The sequence below is a fragment of the Lucilia sericata genome, unplaced genomic scaffold, assembly GCF_015586225.1.
Source record: "Lucilia sericata isolate MDLA Ls3-8-SP2 unplaced genomic scaffold, ASM1558622v1 Contig000296F_arrow, whole genome shotgun sequence".
Lineage (NCBI taxonomy): Eukaryota > Metazoa > Arthropoda > Insecta > Diptera > Calliphoridae > Lucilia > Lucilia sericata.
The window spans coordinates 98,454-121,723 of record NW_023994321.1 but is presented as its reverse complement, the minus strand read 5'-3'; the positions used below and the strand labels follow the sequence as shown (position 1 = coordinate 121,723).

The 23,270-nt window shown below is 30.5% G+C and overlaps 1 protein-coding gene across 1 annotated transcript in view; it reads left to right on the top strand.

Annotated features, from left to right (window-relative positions):
- Positions 1 to 23,270, top strand: part of LOC119603369 (disintegrin and metalloproteinase domain-containing protein 9) — a 129,733-nt gene that overhangs the window by 92,857 nt on the left and 13,606 nt on the right. The window contains exon 3 of the mRNA XM_037955382.1: positions 21,811 to 21,989. Coding sequence (XP_037811310.1) covers positions 21,811 to 21,989 — 179 coding nt within the window. The remainder of the gene's footprint in view (positions 1 to 21,810; positions 21,990 to 23,270) is intronic.

The window sequence follows — 23,270 nt, the reverse complement described above, 5'->3', positions numbered from 1 at the left end:
TCTCTATTTTATGGCATTATGTCTGCGCTTTTTTTGATTCATATTAGAATAGAGCAGAATTTCAAATAGAAAACTTCGTGCCTTAGATTTGTTTAGATATAAAAATCCCAATTGTAAGATTTTCTACTAAAGTAATAATTTTAAATTGAATGATATCTTAATGACAACATTTGATAATTTAAAGTACAACTTACAAATTATTTAATTGAAATTTCAATTATAATTTTATTATAAAACCCATTTTCCCCTCTCTCACTCACTTTCGCTCTACTTTAAATGAGAAATGAAAAAGCAACCACTAAATCCAATTTGTTGCGGCTTTAATAAAATAAGAAAAAAACTAAATAAATTAAAGTATAGAGAAATTGGAAAAAAAACTCAACATTTATTTCAAACAAACCAAACACTGTCAAAGCAATTAAGAAACTTAGGCTTTTTATGATTCAATTTAGAGTATTGTCACTGGAACCCAGACAAAATTGAAACAAAAAAATAAAAAACGATAAAACTTTTTTTGAAAAATAAAAATAGAAGACATAAAAACAGAAAAATTTGAAATAAAAAAATTGTGTGACTGCTAAGTTAGAGAAAAAAGTACTGAACAGATGTGTTTTTCGTGTTCCCCAACTGCAATGTAAAAATAAATGCACACAATTTTTCAAAAAACGAAAAAATACAATGCAGGGCAGGCATAGAGTAAAAAAGTCGTGTTAAAACTATTTTTGTATAAACTCAAAATATTCACTGAAATTAAAAAAAAAACTAAAAGAAAGTAATAAAAGAAATTATAAAAAAATATGAATTTTCAATTAATTTTTCCTTTGTGAATATATTAACACATTAACCACGAACAAAATTCTAGATTATTGAAATCATTAATTTTAAACACGTTTCAAAGGCAATTTGGCCCCCTTCGGCTTATTTCTTTTGGTCTTCTTTCATATAATTAATTAATAGATCATTGCCTCTATAGGTTAGTCGATTAAAATGAAAGAATAAAAACTCAAATTTATAAATGATTTGTTCTTATGCATTAGAAAATAGTAACCTCAACCCCCCAGTAGTGGTTTTCATATACTAGTCGTATCTTTTATTACAATCATTTATTTACTGTCTTAACGCCCAGGCGGCATAAATAATTAAATTATTGAAAAAAATTTATTCCAACAGCCCACTTTTTGTTTTAAATACATTTCCTCTACTTTCTTAGATATTTTGTCTAAATATTTTCTATTTAGATTTAAATAGTGTTATCAAATTTTATTACTTTTTAATCTAAATATTTTGAAAGCACAAAAAAAAATCTTACCAAAAACGGAAGTTTTGCTTGAAAACTTATTAATAAACTCGGAAAATATCAATTTGTTGGAATTTTATTTTCTTTCTAAAAATGTATTTTCTTTTTGTAGTTTGAAGCGGTAGAAGAACAGAAACAAAAAGAAAAACTTTCAATATTGATATTAATAGACTGTTGTAAGTTTATGAGTTTTTCAAAATATATTTTAAACATTTTCAATACGTAAAACACTTTAAAATCTTTTTGTTTTGAAAAAGGAAATATTTACACTTTAAAAGTGCGAGGGTTGTGAGGAAAGTTTTAAAGCAGGTGATTTTTAAAAGCAAATTTTGGTTAACAATGACAATGTCTCTTTGAAATTTAGGAATTACACAAGATTTCGGTAAATAGCAAAAATAAGCTCTCAATTTAATAGCTTCTACATCTGTAAGCTTATGTATGTGTGAAAGCGTGATAATTCTCTCAAGAGAGAGCTCTTTACCGATATCCGCTTTACAATTAAAACATACAAAGCAGAGTCAATGCATCCGAAAAAGTCAGAGATTTCCACTAAAGTCTAAACACCCGGTTGGACCTAATTCGTCTTTCGTCACGGATGTACTCTTTGTAAACGAGGGTGAAGATAGTTAGTTAGTTAGTTAGTTGTTAGTTAGTTAGTTAGTTTTTAGTAGTTAGTTAGTTAGTTAGTTAGTTAGTTAGTTAGTTTAGTTAGTTAGTTAGTTAGTTAGTTAGTTAGTTAGTTAGTTAGTTAGTTAGTTAGTTAGTTTTTTCGTTAGTTAGTTAGTTTTTAGTTAGTTAGTTTTAGTTCGTTCGTTAGTTAGTTAGTTCGTTTCGTTCGTTAGTTGTTAGTTAGTTAGTTTTAGTTTGTTAGTTTGTTCGTTTGTTCGTTTGTTAGTTTGTTAGTTAGTTCGTTTGTTCGTTAGTTTAGTTCGTTAGTTAGTTAGTTAGTTAGTTGTTCGTTCGTTCTTTCGTTAGTTCGTTGTTCGTTAGTTCTTTTTTTCGTTTCGTTCGTCGTTCGTTAGTTTTTCGTTCGTTCGTTCTTCGTTCGTTAGTTCGTTCGTTTCGTTAGTTCGTTCGTTCGTTCGTTTCGTTCGTTCGTTAGTTAGTTCGTTTCGTTCGTTCGTTTCGTTTTTCGTTCGTTCGTTCGTTCGTTCGTTCGTTCGTTCGTTCGTTTCGTTCGTTCGTTCGTTCGTTCGTTCGTTCGTTTCGTTCGTTCGTTAGTTCGTTCGTTCGTTCTTCGTTCGTTCGTTCGTTCGTTCGTTCGTTCGTTCGTTCGTTCGTTCGTTCGTTCGTTTCGTTCGTTCGTTCGTTCGTTCGTTCTTCGTTCGTTCGTTTCGTTTTCGTTCGTTCGTCGTTCGTTCGTTCGTCGTTCGTCGTTCGTTCGTTCGTTCGTTCGTTCGTTCGTTCGTTCGTTCGTTCGTTCGTTCTTCGTTCGTTCGTTCGTTCGTTCGTTCGTTCGTTTCGTTCGTTCGTTCGTTCGTTCGTTCGTTTCGTTCGTTTCGTTCGTTCGTTAGTTCGTTCTTCGTTCTTTTTGTTCGTTTGTTCGTTTGTTCGTTTGTTCTTTTCGTTCGTTTGTTCGTTCGTTCGTTCGTTCGTCGTTCGTTCGTTCGTTCGTTTCGTTCGTTCGTCGTTCGTTCGTTCTTCGTTCGTTCGTTCGTTTCGTTCGTTTCGTTCGTTTCGTTCGTTTCGTTCGTTCTTCGTTTCGTTCGTTCGTTCGTTCGTTCGTTGTTCGTTCGTTCGTTCGTTCGTCGTTCGTTCGTTCCCGTTCGTTTTCGTTCGTTCGTTCGTTCGTTCGTTCGTTCGTTCGTTTCGTTTCGTTCGTTCGTTCGTTTCGTTCGTTCGTTCGTTCGTTCGTTCGTTCGTTCGTTCGTTCGTTCGTCGTCGTTCGTTCGTTAGTTTCGTTGTTTAGTTCGTTTGTTAGTTCGTTATTACTCGTCAGTTTTTCGTTCGTTATTTCTTTAGTTCTTGTTAGTTATTATTTCGTTCGTTTTTTGTTCGTTTTTTAGTTAGTTTAGTTATTAGTTAGTTAGTTCGTTAGTTCCCCCTTACATTTAATCACGAAAATAGGTCATCCCGACTTGCATATTGGTGCGCTCCTTTACCAGACCCTGTCTGGTTGGAATCGAAGCTTTCAAGTCTCTCGTCTTGCAGACTAGATCTCTAACCACTTATCTACCGGAGGCACCCTAGATTCTAATAAATCTAGGGATTTTGATAAAAATCTTTTAAACTTTTCTCACACCCCACCATTACTTCATTGAACTTTCTTTTGAAGTAAGAAATCCAAACAAAAAGACTTTATTAACTCCAAAGAAAATATTACAGCATTTAAATTGTTTTATGCAGTTTCGATTTAAAAAAAAATCTGTCTTAAATATTCTTTAAAAATTTTCTTTCTAAATACTTAATTGAGTGTTCAATTTATTTATTTTCAATTTACAACATCTGATCAGATGTTGTAAATTGTGCATGTGTTTTATAGATGGTGATAAAATAAAATGCCATTTGTTTAAGTGTTATTCGAATCCATTGAATTTATGACTTAATATTCATTTAAAATACATCTATAGTATTTATGACAGTATTATTTTTTTCGTTAATATTAAGTGACTGTGAAATTTGTACAAATGTGTCATTGAGAATAATTGCTTGTACATAATTTTTTAAATATTTGAGAAAAATATTTCTATTAGCTCTCTCATGGTGGTGTTTTATGATTTATTAATTTTTTTAAAGAGTAAAATCTCTATGGTTTTTTTTTGTAGGTTAAGTGGAAATTAATATTATGTTAATTTTATCATATCAATAATAAATCTCTTAGAAAAAAATTCTCAGAATAAAATTTCTTTATTTAAAATATCAATACATTTAATTTCTAACTAAAATCTGTAACATTTTTTTCTATACTTTTTATTTCTTCACTTTAATTGCCTTTAAGTTGTTTTTGCGCTTATGTTTTTCTCCGATAAAAATCTCTTCAATTAAATAAAGTTTAAGAAAAACACTACTTTAGTTTTATTTAATATTTAGTTTTTATTTAATATTTTCCGTCTTATGTAGGTTATCAGCATAAGAAACCACAGATTAAATGTTATTAAAATTTGCATAGATAAAAAAAGTAAAGTAAACTACACTTGGCTTGCATGTTGCAACAATGTGTATGAGCTTGAAAAAAAACTTTTATTTAACAAGCACTTCATGCACAAAATAACCCAGCAAATAATGTGGAAACAAATTCTTTTAAACGTTGCCTTTTATGGGACACACAATTACTACCAAATTTTTGTTATTATTGCTGATCAACATATACTTTGGTAATGACTACTGTTTATCCTTTACACTACAGGGAAGTAGTTAGGTTAGTGATGGATTTTGAATTCCGTTAAATTCACACGTAGTCTAGTCTATAGTCTAGTCTATAGTCTAGTCTATAGTCTAGTCTATAGTCTAGTCTATAGTCTAGTCTATAGTCTAGTCTATAGTCTAGTCTATAGTCTAGTCTATAGTCTAGTCTATAGTCTAGTCTATAGTCTAGTCTATAGTCTAGTCTATAGTCTAGTCTATAGTCTAGTCTATAGTCTAGTCTATAGTCTAGTCTATAGTCTAGTCTATAGTCTAGTCTATAGTCTAGTCTATAGTCTAGTCTATAGTCTAGTCTATAGTCTAGTCTATAGTCTAGTCTATAGTCTAGTCTATAGTCTAGTCTATAGTCTAGTCTATAGTCTAGTCTATAGTCTAGTCTATAGTCTAGTCTATAGTCTAGTCTATAGTCTAGTCTATAGTCTAGTCTATAGTCTAGTCTATAGTCTAGTCTATAGTCTAGTCTATAGTCTAGTCTATAGTCTAGTCTATAGTCTAGTCTATAGTCTAGTCTATAGTCTAGTCTATAGTCTAGTCTATAGTCTAGTCTAGTCTTTAGTCTAGTCTATAGTCTAGTTTATAGTCTAGTCTATAGTCTAGTCTTTAGTCTAGTCTATAGTGTAGTCTATAGTCTAATCTATAGTCTAGTCTATAGTCTAGTCTATAGTCTAGTCTATAGTCTAGTCTATAGTCTAGTCTATAGTCTAGTCTATAGTCTAATCTATAGTTCACTCTAGTCTATAGTCTAGTCTTCACTCTAGTCTAGTCTATAGTCTATTCTATAGTCGAGTTTATAGTCTAGTCTATAGTCTAGTCTATAGTCTAGTCCATAGTCTAGTCTTTAGTCTAGTCTTCACTCTAGTCTAATCTATAGTCTAGTCTTCACTCTAGTCTAGTCTATAGTCTAGTTTTTAGTATATGATCTAAAGGATCTTGTACTCACAAAGAAATATTTATCATGGAACCACAAATTCTTATTAATTTGTTTAAAATTTTGGAAATTTTTTTGTTTGCTGGGTGTCCTGAAAAAAACACCTGTGTTCATGTTTTTAATTCCCAGTAAAAATGCATATCGATCGCTTGCAAAGTTTTGAACAATATTCATAAAGAAAAATCTTTATAAACTCTATAATTGTTGAAAAAAATTCATAAATACATACTACAATTCGAACCGCACACAATCTGTTGTAGAAAAGATTTCCAACATTAGTTAAGGATAAGCCTAAGCCTTTCTCAAATATGTATCAAGTGAAAATTTCCAAGTATAAAGAAATTGACCGTCTATGGCGCAACCTAATGGTCAAATTAGAGAACTAAAGTGTGTATGTTTTTTTCAAGATTACAACTAACAAATAAAGACCTTTTGGGAAAACCCCTTAAAAAAGGATTTATGATAAAATTGTATATTTTTTTTATCATAATGATAAAGAAATTATGAGTTTTTAAGTACCTGCTGGTGTTTGAAGTAAGAAAAAGAAAACAAACATAAAAACTATCCTTTACAATTGTTATAATATTCATACTATTAATATTTTTAAAAAATATAATTACATGTTAAGAATATAACTGAAGGCTGCGTGTTGCTCTAGTTTTTAATGTTGTTGTTTGATGTTCACTCAAAATTAAATTTTTTTTACACCGTCAGGATTTGAAAGGCAGACAGCAACAGCAGCAAACCTCAGAAAAGTTAAGCACATAAATCTTAAACATATGTATGTGCTAGGTTCGTACAAAATCTACATATAAATAATTTATAAGTATGTATGTAAATGCTTTTTTTTGTATAGTCCATGTAAGTAGTTTTCCCCACGAAAACCAACAACCGAAAAAAGTGGAAAAATGTTTAAAAAAAAACCACGTGTATTATGCTGAAAAAAATATAATTTAAATTTTTTGTTTCGTTGTTTTCTGGGCCGGAAATGTTGTAAAGTTCTTTCTTTAGCTGCTGGCAGGGCTGACGTGTGTACGTGTTAACCACGAGTTTTGCCGGAGTCATGTTAAGAGCAGAGAAAAATTTCAAAAAAAAAAAAAAAAACAACCAACAATGTAGAGAAAATAGATTGTGGTCATGTTATTTTTAGTTAAATTTTTATCACATTTTTTTTTTTTGTAATTTCATTCATGTCGGTTAAGGAGGTCTTAAAGGCTTTCAAAGTCTCATAAATCCTTTGTAAAGACTTTTAAATACTTTAGTCATAACCTAGCAATAAGGGCATGCACTTGGCTAAGCAAAAGTTTATTTTTTACAAGGAAAACTACAATAGAGTATTGTACATATTACTGCTAGCTATTTGCAAGTTCTAGTGAATACCCTTATTGTTATTTGTTATTAATTTCTTTAGTTTTCCAAAAATCAATATTCAAACTATGTATACACTTAACCTTTTTAGCAGAAATGCATACTCATAACCTAAACCCTTACTTCTAACGAAATATGATACATATTTTGTATGCCAACAAGCCCTTTAATAGAAAATTTTTGTAGAATTCGTTTTACAAGAAAAGCATTAAACACTGTAACACCCATATATTGTCAGTTTTGTAAAACTCAGTCTGACAAAGAGTACACAAACTAAAATGTAACTATTCCTTTAATAAATGCAAACAAAATGCAACGATTAGGGTTTTTATTCAAGGGGATTTTTAAACCAAATTTCTTAGAATGTATGGGACATTTTTGTTAAAATAATTTTTCGATTTTGGAAAAAAATCGTCTAATTTCGTGTTATAAATGTTTATGAAAAATTGTAATTTTCCGAAATTTTTATATCACTAGAGACACACTTTGGTCCATTACATTAAACCGTTTTTGATACCTTTAAAGAGAATATATATCTGGAATATATGTAAACCATTCATTGTCGCACGTATAAAGGAGTTTATCTTTCGAATGTTCACCTAGGATGATCAGAAGATTAAACCAAGACACGGTGGTTTTTCCACAAACGTTTTTTTTATAGGTAAGGTTTGTTTGGTACTGAATAAGGGCAATATCGGTTGAAGATTTCGCCTAGCCCCCATACAAGTGACCCCATATCCATATCGGTCCATATAAGGTCCCCTTCAGATAATTACTTTAACGCTCATTACTGGCTTAAAAATATCTGTATGGCAATGAAATTCGACACAAACAAGTTTTATAGGAACCTAAATTTCACTGTAAAATTTTATGAGAATTGGTCCATAATTGACCCTACCTCCCATATTAGGTTCCTTTCAAAAATTTACTTTAACACTCATTACTGGCTTTAAAATATCTGTCTAGCAATGGAATTCGACACAAACATGTTTTATATGAACATACATATGTATATCAAAGTTTATGACAATTGGTCCATAATTGACCCTATCCCCTATATAAGGATCCTTAAGAAAAAGGATTTAACTGAGTGATAAACATCAGCATAAACATAATTATCAACATAAATTAGATTAGAATTAAATAATTGAAAGAAATCATTTTTGGCCGGAATTGACCACCGTGCAAGGGAATAACACAATATCATTTTAACAAATTCACTATTTTAATAAAAGAGTTTGCTAAATTCTCAATTTATAAAAGAATAAATGATAAATTTTTTGGGTCTTATTGAGAACAATTTATGAAAGGTTTATAAGACAAAATTGTTCTATAAACCTTTGATAAATTGTTATAAGCAGTTTGAATAAACTGTAGTTTCTAAACTTTTGGAAATATTTTAATAAAAAAATTCCAATTATGGGATTCAAGAGTGGTTCATTGAATTAAAAACCCTAAACAACGACCTTAAAATTTCCTTATATTTACTTGTAAATTGTTCTTCTTTTTCCATTCCTTCCTAATAATAATTTCCATAAAGAAATAACACCATGGTTGGTTGGGTACTCTCGAGTACGAGTTGCACATTGAAATTCTTGACTTTATGAATAATTCAGTCAATGTTATGCCCTTTTGTGATGAGTAAGTGTCTTCTGCTACAAGAATAAAAGAAAAACTAGACAGACAGATAGACTTAGGGACTGACAGACTTGAGGCATGTAAATCTAACTAAAACTAAATAAAAAAGAATTAGTTACTAGCTGCAATCCATTGTCCCTGATAGGAGGAAAACAAGAAAAGGAAAACGAGGTGGTGGCATTTGTACAAATACTTAATGCTTTTACTGAAAAAACTCTTATAACTGGAAAATTTTATAAAGTCATATGTAACACCACGGCCGACTTTATTCAAATCATGTTTTGTAGCAATTTCTTTTAAGTTGATCTAGTCTAGTTTTTCTTTAAATTTTATTTAAAAAAGGGCGCGTGCTTTTTAAATTTATTCTCAATTTTTGTTGCCTTTTACTTTTTTATTACTAAGTATATTGAGAGGAGTCTAGTCAATTGTATAAAGTAGTTTTTTCTTAATTTGTTTTGATTTTATGTTCTTTTTTTCTTCAATTTTTATTAGAAATTGAAGACAGTAGACATAAACTCAATTTAGTTTTATGTTTCTATTATCAATTGTTCTTCCTTTTAGTTTTACATATTTACATAAATAGATTTGTTAAGACTTCATTTAGTTTTTGTGTGTTTTTTTATGGTTTAAGGAAGTGAAGAAAACAATTTAAGGTTTAAACTTTATTATTAATGAAAATGAACTTCAATTCATTGAAATAATTTCTTGTTTAATGTAAATTTAACTACTTTATTGTTTAAAATATTTAAATCCATGATTGATTAATACTTTGTTGTCATTTCTATTGTTTTTACTTTGAAATCCCTTCATTTATTTTGATATCTAATCAATCTTCTAGAGTTTTATACCGGAAATAGGAAATGTTTCGATTAGACGTATGTTGGAATATTTTATATGACATTTTTATGAATTAAAAAGAAAAACATATTTATAGTTAAAGGAAAATTTGCAGAGGTTTAAAATTAAGTTTAACTATAGAAGCTTAAGTCCTAGTTCTCAACTTAAAGATTAACAATTCATTTGAAATTAATCTTCGTAAGAAGTTTTAGACTTCTCGTTTATATGTCGTCTTTGATAGTTTACAAGACGTTCAAGAAATGCCAAAGTGTGAACTCACTAACCAAAGCATAAGTCTTAATCGCTGTTGGTACTTCGGAGTCTTTTCAGTGGGCACCTTTTCAATTTTAAAGGAGAAAGCTAAACTGTGATTACCTCCTTCTTCATAGGATTTGACCCTTCCATGTTGTCTGTAGTGGCTAGAAACTTCGGTTTTTTTATTCAATGGACACTTTACCAGTTTTGAAGATAACTACTTTAGAAGCGAAATAAGCCATACATCTGTTCTTGGTTAGAATATCAACCAAGTTTTCCCTCAAAATCTTCTTTCCTGTGAATGGCCTATCATTTCTACACGTCAAGTTTTTTGGTTATAAAGAATCAATATGCGCTGATTCGCCATTCCTTTATGTAGATACTAAACTTTAAGGACATAGGATGATCCATCTTATTGGCCAGTCCCAGCATAGCAACAGCGAGAAGGATACTTTCCATTTTGGTGTGATGACAACCTCATTATCCTCACACTCCTGTTGAACTCGTTGCTCACGTTATCTATTGGTTGTTTATCCTTTGAAGCGATTAGGTATTTCACTAACTTATTCTTGACCAGATCTTCTTCCTAACTGTTACTGGATAGCAGAGATCGTCTTCTCTTTATAACTTTGGTTTTTACTTTAGATGATTGTCATTTCCCTTTCAGCAACTCTTTCCTCCGAGGTAGATTTGGCCGACATGCAAGCCTTAACATTAGCTTGTTTCGCTTTGTCTCCCCCACTTATGACTGTCTTCTTCTTGGGTTTGTTCTCAGTGTCCAATACCTCGGAAGATCTCCTTCTCTTTGCCTGGGTGGTTGGTGTAAGATAACGACTCTTTTACCTTTTCAGTGTCTAGCTTCTTTTCTCCGCATTAGTATAAGTAGGTTTCATTTCAGACTACCTTTCCTTCGATGTTAATTTGTCTTGTTTCCCTCACTTGCAGGATTTTGACTGGGGATCCCTTTGAGAAAGTTTTGTCTTGGCTTTGTGCTTATATTTAAAAATGGAGAGCCATTTCTCTTCTGGAGTTTGTTCTCAGTGTTCTGCTCCTCAGGAAATCGGGTTCTCTTTGCCTTAGAGGTTTAGAGAGAGAGAGAGAGAACCGATATATCCTTTGGATTATCATGGGTTTGATTCAATATGATCTTCTACAAATTTCTCTTCTCGAGTTTGTTCTCAGTGTTCTGCTCCTCAGGAAATCGGGTTCTCTTTGCCTTAGAGGTCTAGAGAGAGTGAGAACCGATATATCCTTTGGATTATCATGGGTTTGATTCAATATGATCTTCTACAACTTTATCTTTCTCAACTTTCTCCAGTGTGCCCCAAAAAGCTATTTTGTTGGTCGACAACTTACCTACGTTGTCACACTCACCTCGCCCACCATTGTTGGCAACACCCTTAAATAGGCTGAGATTGCTTAGTACTTCTCCGAGTACGTCCTTCGATTTCACCTCTACATTTCTGCCAATGACATAACACTAGGAGCACTATCCGCTAATAGTAGTAGTTTTTTTCTTCCTCGAGACTGTAGGATGACGACAACTCATAACTCGCCAGCAGATCAACACTTGTCGCCGGTACTGGGTTATTTAGGCCCTGCATCGCATCTTTAAGATTATTTGTTCCTTTCCATTCATTGTGAAGAGGACACTGAAACTCTGGAGCACTTTCTTTGTCATTATCAGTCTTTCGAAATTAGATTCCTTGTATAACATTCCTCACGAACACTGATTGGAAAATTTTTAAGAATTACGTGCAGGCAGCTGAGTTTCTGATAATAGTTTCAGTGATCACTATAGAAGGTATTTGGTTTGTAGCAAGAAAAATGTTCCATGAAAAGGAGCGCAAAACAGGCCTAAGTGTATTTCTTCGGTTTTGTTGTAGTATACACAGAGAGACAAACAATCCGTTGCCAATAGTGAGCTTAGCACGTTTGTTAACATTAAGACAATGGATGTGTATTAAATTTAGTTTTCGACAACGAATTGTTGCAATGTTGACAACGTTGCGACATAGTGTTGTCGTACGTATGTATATACTTTAACAACGGTTGTTATTGAAACATTAAAAACTCTTTGGTGTCAATTTGGTACCAGGAGTGTATATTTCTTTTTCCCTCTGTGTACATCCTCCTATCAGTCTAATCTAACCTACGATGGTGGTCATTGTACCCTCCCTCTGTTGCTGTGAAACCATTGATAAGAGAGGACAGACTGTCCAACACGTCCCTCTTTCCCTGTGGATTGGCTAAACTGCCTTAACTACGTTTAACGGTTTGATATGAAAATCTTGAAAATCGATACTCTATTTTTGATTTTGATTGCCGATTTGTATACCAAATGAAAGCTATTTTTAACTCATTTCCATTGAGATCATTTTCATAAAAATTGTTTTATAAATTTAATATTTCATTTAGAATATGGATAAAAATGTTTCTTTTAGAACTTAAATAGAATGTTATTCTTCATACTTTCTACAGCAATATGGTCTAAGTAAATATTTAAACACTTGGCTTATTTGTAACAAGTCAACACCTTTTCTTTCAAATTCTTTCGCTCTCATTTTGTTGCGTACAGGGCTACATAATTCACACATTTTCATATTGATTTTTCGACAACAATGGCAACTAGGCAAAAGGGCTGCGACATGGGAAAAAGGATAATAGAACCAAGCAACATACGTGAAGGAAAAAAAGAAATAATATTTACTTAACCAAACATTTCCTAACTGCGGCTGTGAACTGTAGTAAATACACAAACGTATCTATCTATGTGGGTGTATCTAACGGCTGGAGGTCGCTGATATTTGTGAATAAAGTAACATATTAACACAATTCTAAAAACAATACTCGAGCCTAGAATATGTATCTTGCAACGTTTCTATAGGTTAGCGCCCTTCTCATCATTATCGTCCTCATTATTTTTAAGAAATCCTTTACGTAAATGATGTGTTTGTTGGTGTATGTGAAAGTAGAAAATATTGCGCTGTTATTCTATCAACATACTTTCTGAAATGTTTTCAAAATTTGTTTACATTGACACAATTTGTTCTCCAGCTCTTTTTTTTAAAAAAGAAAACACAAAACAGTTAAAAATAATTTTAATTCAATACATGGCTTAAGGTGACTGATGCTCTAGGAACAGTTGAAGTTGTGTTAAATCCTCACCTCATTACTCACGGCTTCAAAATTAGAAATTTTAAACAAACACTCACATACGGTTTTTGTTTAGGTGAGAAAGGATTTCAATTGAGTTTTATTTAGTTTTATTCAATGTTTAAATTAAAAATGCCAGAGGAGTAAAAGGTGTTAAAGGATTTTTTTCTAAATTAAAACATAGACTTAATTCGTCCGTCTTAACGGTTGTATTTAATTTATAGCCTTTACACTGTTTACATACAAAATTTGTTGTTTGTGTTTCTTATTACCCTAAAGGTTTTCGTCATAGAGTTGTGTTTTGCCTCTCTTAGTTTAATTGGAAAATACACATCATTTGGGTTTTAGTTGTATGTGTGTAGTAGTTTAACTAATCTTGTGGCGCTTTTAGCAGTTTGTTTGTAATTTGTTTGTTCTTTTTAAGTTTGTTTGTGGAAACAAATATTCCCACTATAAAATGCATCCCTCATAGATAGATAAGGCCAGGACTTGCAACATCATCACTAGCACAACCATATGTTTATGTTGAATTTTAAAACAGGAAAAATGGTATGAAATCAGAAAATAAAAACTCATTAGTTTTTGTTGTTGTTTTTATTTTACTGTTGACGCCATCACAAGTCATTAAATGTCCAACGAGAGATGATGGAAATCCAACAGACTGTTTGTAGATACAACTCATAGGGGAAATTAAAGTCCAAACAAACACACTCAACTGCATTCGGAATTAGTACATTAGAATGATTTGTGGCAGCAGATAGAAAAAAGAAGACATTTACAAAAAAAACTAATGAAAATTGTATAAATTGTAATGCTGTTATCGATTAAATTGAAACATGATTTATAGTTTTAAGAAGTTTTTTAGGGGACTTTATTTAGAAACTAAAGAAATTTAAAGTAAAATGGTGTCCAAACTTTTTAGGAAATTATATACGACAAACGTTCGGAATGGGTACAGAAAAAAATTGCCCGAATTCCCAGAAATTCCCGAGAGAATCTTTTCAAAGTTCGACTCAACACATTAAATTATATAAATGTCCACAAGATTGAAGTTTAAAAGTCAGGTCCAGTTACGTAGAGAAAGTTCTTCAATTATGTCAAATTTAGATGTCTTCAGACAGTTTTGGAAATACAATAGATTATTAATTTCATAACAATCTTAAATTTTTATTCAAACTTAGACCCTTCTTATACTTAGGACCGAATCAATGACTTCACCAGCCAAGTGAAGTGTGTGTGAGTGACTGTATGTTGAGGAAATCATTGATATTACACAAATTGGGTAATGTTATTTGAAGGCCGTGATGATCTTTGTTTTATCAATGATTTTCCCTTCTTTGTCCCAGTATCCCTGCGTTAAGGAGATAAGTTTGGTTTTAATGGGCAACATATAGACCTAAGTATGTTGCCGAACCAACAGTAGAGTGACTCGTTAGTGTAACTATGTGGTCTCAAGAAGTTGAGTTGATAGAGAGTTGGAGTGCTTAGGCCTTACTCATGACATGATTGCTGGATGCTCTGCTTCTGTGGTAGGACCAAAGCATAGTGGTGCACTGATGGCATTTTAGATTCAAATGAGTCTTCTCTTTATCGGGGTATACATTCAGATTGGTCTCATGTTGTAAATAATGTTAAAAAATTTGTAAGTTACTAGAGGGTAAATAGTGCACGGTAACACGAAAGTCGGAATTCCCTAAAACCTCGACAACGCCAGGCTACTGATTTATTTAACCTTAGGGATATAGATACAAGTTTAAACTAGGTTTACTACTATAGTAAGTATTCAAATTATTGAATTCGCCATTAATTCTTTAATATCCGAAATTAACAAAATTTGAAACTTGTTTCTTCTTTGAGACAACTTAACCGATCAGAATCACTTTTTTGCATTTTTACACTCAGAAAATGAATCGAAAAATCTTTATTTGAATCAATCAAGATCGGTTTAAAATTTGAAACCCTTTTCAAAGCAGTCGATATACAGTCCGGTAAAAAACTGATATGAGGACAGTTTTGGATTCAGTGCAGCTTAAATCTTTAATTCGTTTAAACTATAATATTTCCTTTGTCTTCGTAAAAAAATTACATCACATTTACCGATTAACTTCCATATGTGTTCACTTGACTACCAAATGATTTCATTTTATAAAAATTTTATCAATTTTACATTTCATACATATTTATTAAAGAAAACATCATTGTATTTAAATAATTAAAATTATAAAGTCAAGACTATTTTTCCTCTGCACGATTAAACATACATTCATTACCCGGCAGTGTTAAGAGGTCTCTTCCAAACAAAGGATTTCAATTAGTAATTAGCATCAACATTATAATAGAAAGTTTATAAAGAGTTATTGTAACATAGAATAGACCTAAAGGCAGAGTGGACCTTGAACAACATACATACATATGTAGTTTAAGTTCTAATTAACTACATTCTCGATTACCTGTCGTATATTAAGTAATCAATTCACGTATTACATTAGCAATGCAAAAATGCAATATAGTTTAAATTAATGTCTAATTAAATGAAATTATCATCTAATTATATTTAACTGATAACTTACATAAGCATGTTTAAAACTACTGGGTACCTTTAAGGGGGAAATGTAAACAAAATGTATTTTTAAACCTGAAAAATACATATATTTTTATTTTCATTATTGTTTGTCTTACAATTTACATAAATCTTGACAAATAAAAAGAAACACGTAATTTCACACGTGCCTAGTGCCTAAAAACAAACGACTTCAACAATTTAAGGGGTGTTTTAAATAATATATAAATAATATGTTTGAAAAAAAAGCTGCAACTTTTTTTCTTATAAATTATTAACGAAAAAATCTGACAAAATGTCATATATGTATGTAAGAAGTTTAATAACAAAACGTCATAATTTGTCTTGAAATTATTCAAACAAATTTTTTGTTTTTTTCTCTCTCTCTCATAATCATGACATTTTAAAGCTTATTAAGTATAGAAAATTCCAAAATATTTTATAAAAAATATGCTTTTAAAAAGTCGTTTTTTTTCAGTTTTCCCCGTTTTTGAAAGAGTTAAACGAGTGACAGAGTGTCTGTATATTTTTTGACATGTCATTCGTTTATTATTAATATGACACATGAGACTTTCATACAGTTTTCCTTGCATTACTTTTCTTCCCCTCTTTCTTTTAGACATCGATCTGGAAAGTCTTTTTTAATGGCTAATATTAATTTTAAAGTAATAAAGTATTTAACATGAGTGTGTGTCATGTTTTCTTAATTTATGGTTTGTTAAAAGATTTTCACTAAAGGCTGTTAAGGGAAATCAATTGAAAATAAATTTAAAAAAAATTGACGTATAAAAGAGTGTGTAATGATGAATATAAGAAAGAAATATAAATAAGTTTTCATTGTGGAAAAATATGCTTAAGCAGGCAAGGAAAATTTAAATTTTGAAAAAGTCCTAATCAAAGAATAAATAAGAAATGAAACTGCTGTCAAAAGTACCTAAGTCTACTGTCATCCGGTACCTAACTCTAAGAATGTATTAGTAGAATTCTCAAGTCAACATAGTTGCAAAAAATCGTATTGAAAAATATTGAAAAAAAATATTACATTTCAATTTATACTTTGAAAGGTTTCTTAAGATATTTTCCACATATTTTATCTACAAACATTTTATAAACACGTCTATTTGTTTTTTAATCTATAATATTGAAAAAATAAATTATTTATTTGAAATATATTTTTCGTTTACCATACGAAAATTTACAACATTGTTTTTTTTTAGTTTTAATTTCAACCAACAAAAATTCAATGTCAAAAAATAAAAAATATTTTTTTTTCGTTTGGAGAAAATATATTATTTTCGGGCTATTAAATGTGTTTAAATTGTGCAAAAAAATTATAAAATATAATGTTAAGTGATAAAAAATATTTCAAAGTGCTATTATCCTCAAATTTTCGCGAAAAAGTTTTGAAGTTTGGAGAGAGAATAAAATTTTTACATATGTGTTGGATTTACACAGCACTCGTCTGTGAGAAGAGCGTAATGTTATTGTTGTAAAAAAATTACAGCGTTTCACTTCTTGTTTATTCTTTGGTCCTAATTTTGAACAAAATGTATGGTACTTTTTATATATTAAAAGTACTAAGTTTTAGTTTTTTTTTTTTTAATTTATTGACTAGTTTACTTATCTATGGAGTGGACTATTGACTATAGGCTGGTCATAGTCTAGTTTATAAACTTGTCTATGAACTACTCTATGGACTAGTCTATGAAATATTATATGGACTAGTTTATTGACCAGTCTATTGACGGGTCAATTGACTATCTATATATAAGTCTATTGACTACCTATATATAAGTTTATTGACAACCCTATGGACTAGTCGATTGACTATTATATGGACGAGTCTATGATCTTGTCTATAGACTAGTTTACCCACTTATCTATGGACTAGTCTGTTGGTTACTCTAGGGACTTATCTATTAACTAGCCTATTGGTTATTCTAGGGACTTATCTATTGACTAGTCTATTGCCTATCCTATGTATTAGTCCATTGACTAGTATATGGACTAGTCTATGGTCTCGTTTATGATATAGTCTATGAACTAATCTTCGAACTACTGTGTGATCTATGTACTAATCTATAGCATAGTCGACTCACTACTCTATTACGAATCCATTGTTTACTTTATTGATTACTCTATGGAATTATCTATTGCCTAGTCTATTGCCTATACTATATAGTAGTCTATTGACTAGTATATGGACTAGTATATGGTCTCGGTTATGATATAGTCTATGAACTAATCTTCGAACTATTGTATGATCTATGTACTAATCTATAGAATAGTTGACTCTCTGCTATACAAACGAGTCCATGGTTTACTTTATGGACTTATCTATACACTAATATTCATACTACATTATGGACTATTCTATTGACTACTCTATGGACTAATCTATGGCCTAGTCTATGCAGAAGTCAATACAATAGTCTAGTATAGCCTGTGGTCTAGTCTAGTCTATGGTCTAGTCTACAGACTAGTCTATGAAATAATCATCGAACTATTCTTTAGACTAGCGTACGCACTAATCTATGGAGTAGTCGACTTACTAGTCGATTGACTATTCTACAATTTAGTCTATGGTCTAGTGTATTGAATCGTCTATAAATTAATATGCCCACTAGTAAATGGAGGAGTCTACGCTCTTTCAAGTCTGTTTCCAAGCCTGAGCTAAAATAATTTCCTAAATAACTACTTTTCTAACAAAGTCCCTACTTGCCTTACCTAGTAAACTCAAACTACTCCTTCACTGCATTATCTTACAGTAAAAAAGTAAGCGATAAATCTAACTTTAAGCATTCCCGCTCTTTCATATTTCCTCGAGGTTACCTTCCCTTTCTGCCACTTCAATTAATATTCCCAGTTAGTTTATTTATTTCTTTCTTTTTTTCCTTAACAATTTAAACAATGTCACTTGTCACACATTAAACTGGGCATTGCCATAATAATCTATGGCGCCATATTTAATTACATTTACATTCTCCTACAACAATAAAAATTACTCTAGTCTATCATTTATCATCATGAATGTGTTCCGAGAGTATGTTACAATTAATTTACATAAAAAATCAATAATACGAAAAGAAAAAATCTCAAGACAACAGGCATCAATTTACAAAACAATAAACAACAATAACAAAATAGCAAAACCCCTTAAGTAACAAGAAAAAAACACTCTACATTGCTCCAGATATATTTTTACAGGAACTCACAAAATTCATCTAATTCTTTTTGACGAATTCGTCAAAATGAAAAAAGAGGCATAACAAAATGTTGTTGATTTTTTTATGTCAACCATTCTGTTGTCTGCATCCATCAACACTTTTGGCATACATCACTTCATATGCATCAAAATATTTTCATAATGAAGAAGAACCCCTGTATTAGAGAGATAAATGTCTGCTAGAAGTGGCATAGAAGAAGTAGCTACAACTCGCAAAGCAATTGGCGTCATGTATGTAAATTGTATGCATGCCTAAGATATTTACTCAAACACTTTGGTTATTGGTTCCTAATGCAATAACCATCTGTAAATACTTGTATCTGTGTACTTGTAGTACACAGAGTAAATTTTATCTGAGAACCATGTGAGGTCACATTATTGTTGTTTGAATTATACGCGGGGGAGTCTTGATGTGACCTATTTTTTTTTTTTTTTTTTTTTTTTTGTTTTCTATTTTATTGGTTTCTCGTGATAACAGATTATTGTAATTTTAAGCTTGTAAATACAATTTGTTTTTTATATACATATAGAAGGCGTGAGAAAAGTAATATTTACATGTGTTTTGCATTGACAGTGATGTAGTGACAGTTGTTTGACAGACTGATGAATTTGCATTTAAATTTAGTTTGGTTAGTTCCTATAAATAGTTTAATAGTTGACCTAATCTTTTTTATTCTAAATTATACAAAAAGGTTTAATAGTTTAATCTTCTTTAGTTTAAGCTTGCTTTAATTAAACATTTGATTTAAAAGTTGACATTTAATTTAACAACTGCAAAACTATAACTGTTATTTTCAAAGCACTCAAAAACTTTAGTTTAATTTAAAGGTGTCAAAAAACAAAACAAATTCTCAAAATTTTTCCAAATTCGCCATGGAGTCCATTTGTTAGTCTATTATAGTTGTCAATAAAGTAACTCATAGACTAGTCCATAGACTAGAATAGATCATAAACTAGTCTATAGAATAGTCAGTAGACTAGACCATTGAATAGTCAATGGACCAGTCCATAGAATAATCAATATCTAGTCCATAGTATAGTCAAAAGTTTAGTCTATAGATCCTTAAATAGACTAGTCCACAGACTACTTAGACAACAGAGTAGTCAATAATCCATAACCAGTTACCAAATTAGTTAATTGACTAAATGATCTATAAAAATTAACGATCGAAAAGTACAAACTGTTTTAATAAAAGTACTACTATTATTTTTCATGAGCGTTTTCTACCATGTTCCCACGACAAATTTATTTGTAGTTTACTCTCTATTTCTCGCAATTCAAATCTTAATTCCAAAATTTAAGTCCAAATAACCTTAACATGTTTTCAGAAAGGTAATTAAGTAATTTAATTGGAGTCGTGTGAATATCGTATGTGAAACTGATTCATTTTTCGGTCATTAATACCAAATACTTTATAATGGTTCTCAAATACATCGTTTTTACCATACGAGCAAATATATAATATTGACTATAAAAATCAGTCTTTCTTTGCTAATCGTGAACACTTTTCCGACAATATTAATTTTCGGATAAAAAGCTAAATTGACATACAGCTACCTATAAAAGGTTCACAGAACCAGTATTGTTCGATACTTCCCCTAGAATAAATTTGGTAGCTTTCCTGTCTTCAATATCAATTATCGGCGACTATAGATATCCAATTTTCCAAATGTTTGCATTAAAACACAACACTACCATACCATTAATGTTCTCTTTGTGTCAACCACAGTTTTAGTTTTTTTCTTTATACTCTCTATGCAATGTGCGGCAAGTATCTTGGAAGTTGAAAAACTGAGTAAAAAACGCAAGTGTTAATTGACTTTTAAAGTTCCAGTAAACCTTTACAAGTTTTAAAGTTATATTAAATAAGTCACAGCATTTGTAACGCTTTAACTTTTAAGATGGGTAATAAGTTAAAATGCTTTAAATACATTTGTTACAAAGAATTGCATATTTGTAGGCTTTTACTTTAACAAAATTCCTGTCTACCTTTAGGGACATTTATTTAACAAAAGCTTAGTCATAAAAAAGACAATTAAAAACTAGACTAGACCTTGAAACTAAATAATCAAGTTAGTTGTAACACCTTTTTTCAAAACAAATACTTATTAGTGCATATTTCTGTGGGCGCGAACTTATACATATTTAATAAAGCATACCATTAGGTAGCAACATTAAATAATTTATTAGGTAAATATACAAATCTCTTTATATTATTAATTTTAACCTTCAATTTGTTTTTAAGAAAAACTTGAGAATAGTGTTATTTTTATTTAATAAAATATAATAGCATAGTTTCAGGGTTGTTAGTTTAATAAAACCCCTAACTACTTTTAGCTGCATTTTACTTAACAAAAGCTTAATCATAAAAAGACAATTAAAAACTTTACAATAGTCTTACCTTGAAACAAATTACTTAAGTTTGTTGCAACACCTTTTTAAAACAAATACTTGGTTATACATACAGCTGGGTGCGAACATATATATATTTTATAAAGCATATCATTAGGTAACAGTTAGTTTAATAAAAACTCTACCTACTTTTAGGTGTATTTTATTTAGACGATTAAAAAATTTACAATAGTTTTAACATTGAAACAAATTAATCAAGTTAGTTGCAACACCTTTTCAAAACTAATATATATAGTATTGCATACATCTAGGAGCGAACTTATAAATATTTTATAAAGCACAACATTAGGTAAACGTATTTAATAAATTATAGGGTAAATGCACAATTTTCTTTGCATTATTAAGTATTCCCTTAAAAATTGTTCTTACAGTAACTTTCCAATTCTAACTTTTCTGTATAAGTTTATAATTAAAGTTAAAAAGTTTTCTCCTCCTGATTTCAAGACTTCTTACTTAACAGCTAATAAGCTTATTATGGCATTTATGTATGTAGTAGAATGTGTGTATAAATAAGTTAAATAAGCAGCTGTAATTGTAAGTTTTGTTAAAGATTTTCTAAGAGGATTTTGTAATAAATGGTCATTAAATCAGACCTTTAGAGTACAAACGTCTTTTACACATTCAGTGTCATCAGGCAATGTGTTAAATGTTTTATGTAATTATATTTTACTTAATTATACTATAGAATTTCTATAGTACATATTCTTAACAATAGTTGTCTGAGTCTTTTCTAATTTTCTTTCTTTTTTTCTCTATTCTTTACTTTTAGCTTATTCATCATCAACGTCATCATCATCATCATCATCACCATCATCTACTTCTAAGTTTGTAACGGGTGCTACTTCAAATAATTTCGCTATTTTAGATGATTTTTCATCACATTCTGTGATACGTCCAAAAATTCATCATGCCAGACATAAAAGAGAAATACGTCATACATTAGATGCGGTAAGTAATTTGGGAATTTAATTATATTTATTTTCTTTTAATAATTACATTCTACAGCATTTGGTCTATTCTAAGTTTGAATTATAATTTTTCACATTATTTTTTAAATGAATCATCACAATCATCTGTTTTTCTTTTGGCTAATTCTTTGCCCAATTTAATTTTTTTTAACTTCTATGCGTGTCTACTTTTAATGAAGTTTATAATTTGCTTTAGACATGCAAATCTGAGGTGTGCTTGATCAAATGTTTTTAGAATTAACATACTTTATAATTTAATAAGTCAGATGAAATGTAGTTGTTAACAAACTTTCTGTCGGTTTTTTGTTCATAATTATTTATGATTTCAATCAGTTTATAAGTTTTTTTTTGAAATTGATAGTTAAAAACGGACATCATTATCGCAATGGAAGACACTTAACTATTCATTATTTGCCTAAAGGTAAAGTTATTATGAATTAAAAATGTGTAAATTAATCATGTTCTCATATGTCGGAATACTTCAGGAAAAGAATATAGCTACTTAAGCGATCATTTCTTTCGATCTGTCAATTAAGAATTCACAAAAGATTTCTTAATGTTATAAATCAAGGTGTCGGGGTTTTAGGGCACGTTATCTCAAAAACCTGAGGTGATGTAAAAATTCTTTTAGACTCTGGGTTCAAAACAGACCTCGAACTTAAAAAATTTTAAAAGGAAATACATTTACACTGAAATTGCAATGTTTTGTTAATTTTCTATAATTCGGACTTAAGTTCCAAAATGTTTTAATTAGACCCACAAAAGTATATATATTGGGTCCTTATTAAACTCTAAGACGATATAGCATGTCCGTCCGTCTGTACATCTGTGGAAAGCTTTATTTTGAACCAGTTAATTTTATGTTTATCGAGTAAGGTCGACTGGACGAGGAAGAAGAGGAATCTGTACAACACCTTCTATGTGACTGCCCAGTCTTACAAGAGTACAGACTACTCTATCTTGGCAGAACTCTTTTCCATGATCTGGACTGTCTCAAAGATGCGTCACTAGTAAACGTAACCTAACCTAAGGTCAACTGTTGATAATAAGGTCCACCTGTATATACAAGTATGGGCAAGAGAATTGACATAAACATCTCTCATTGGAACCCAGCAATTCAAAGTTTGTGATGTCTCTCTATATCTCCTTATTTAGACTCGATACTGCAAAACTGAGTGTCTCGACGTTTTGGTGCGACAATTTCTTATACTTACAGTGTTACTTGACAAAATTTTCAATAAATCTTTTAATTTCTTTGGGT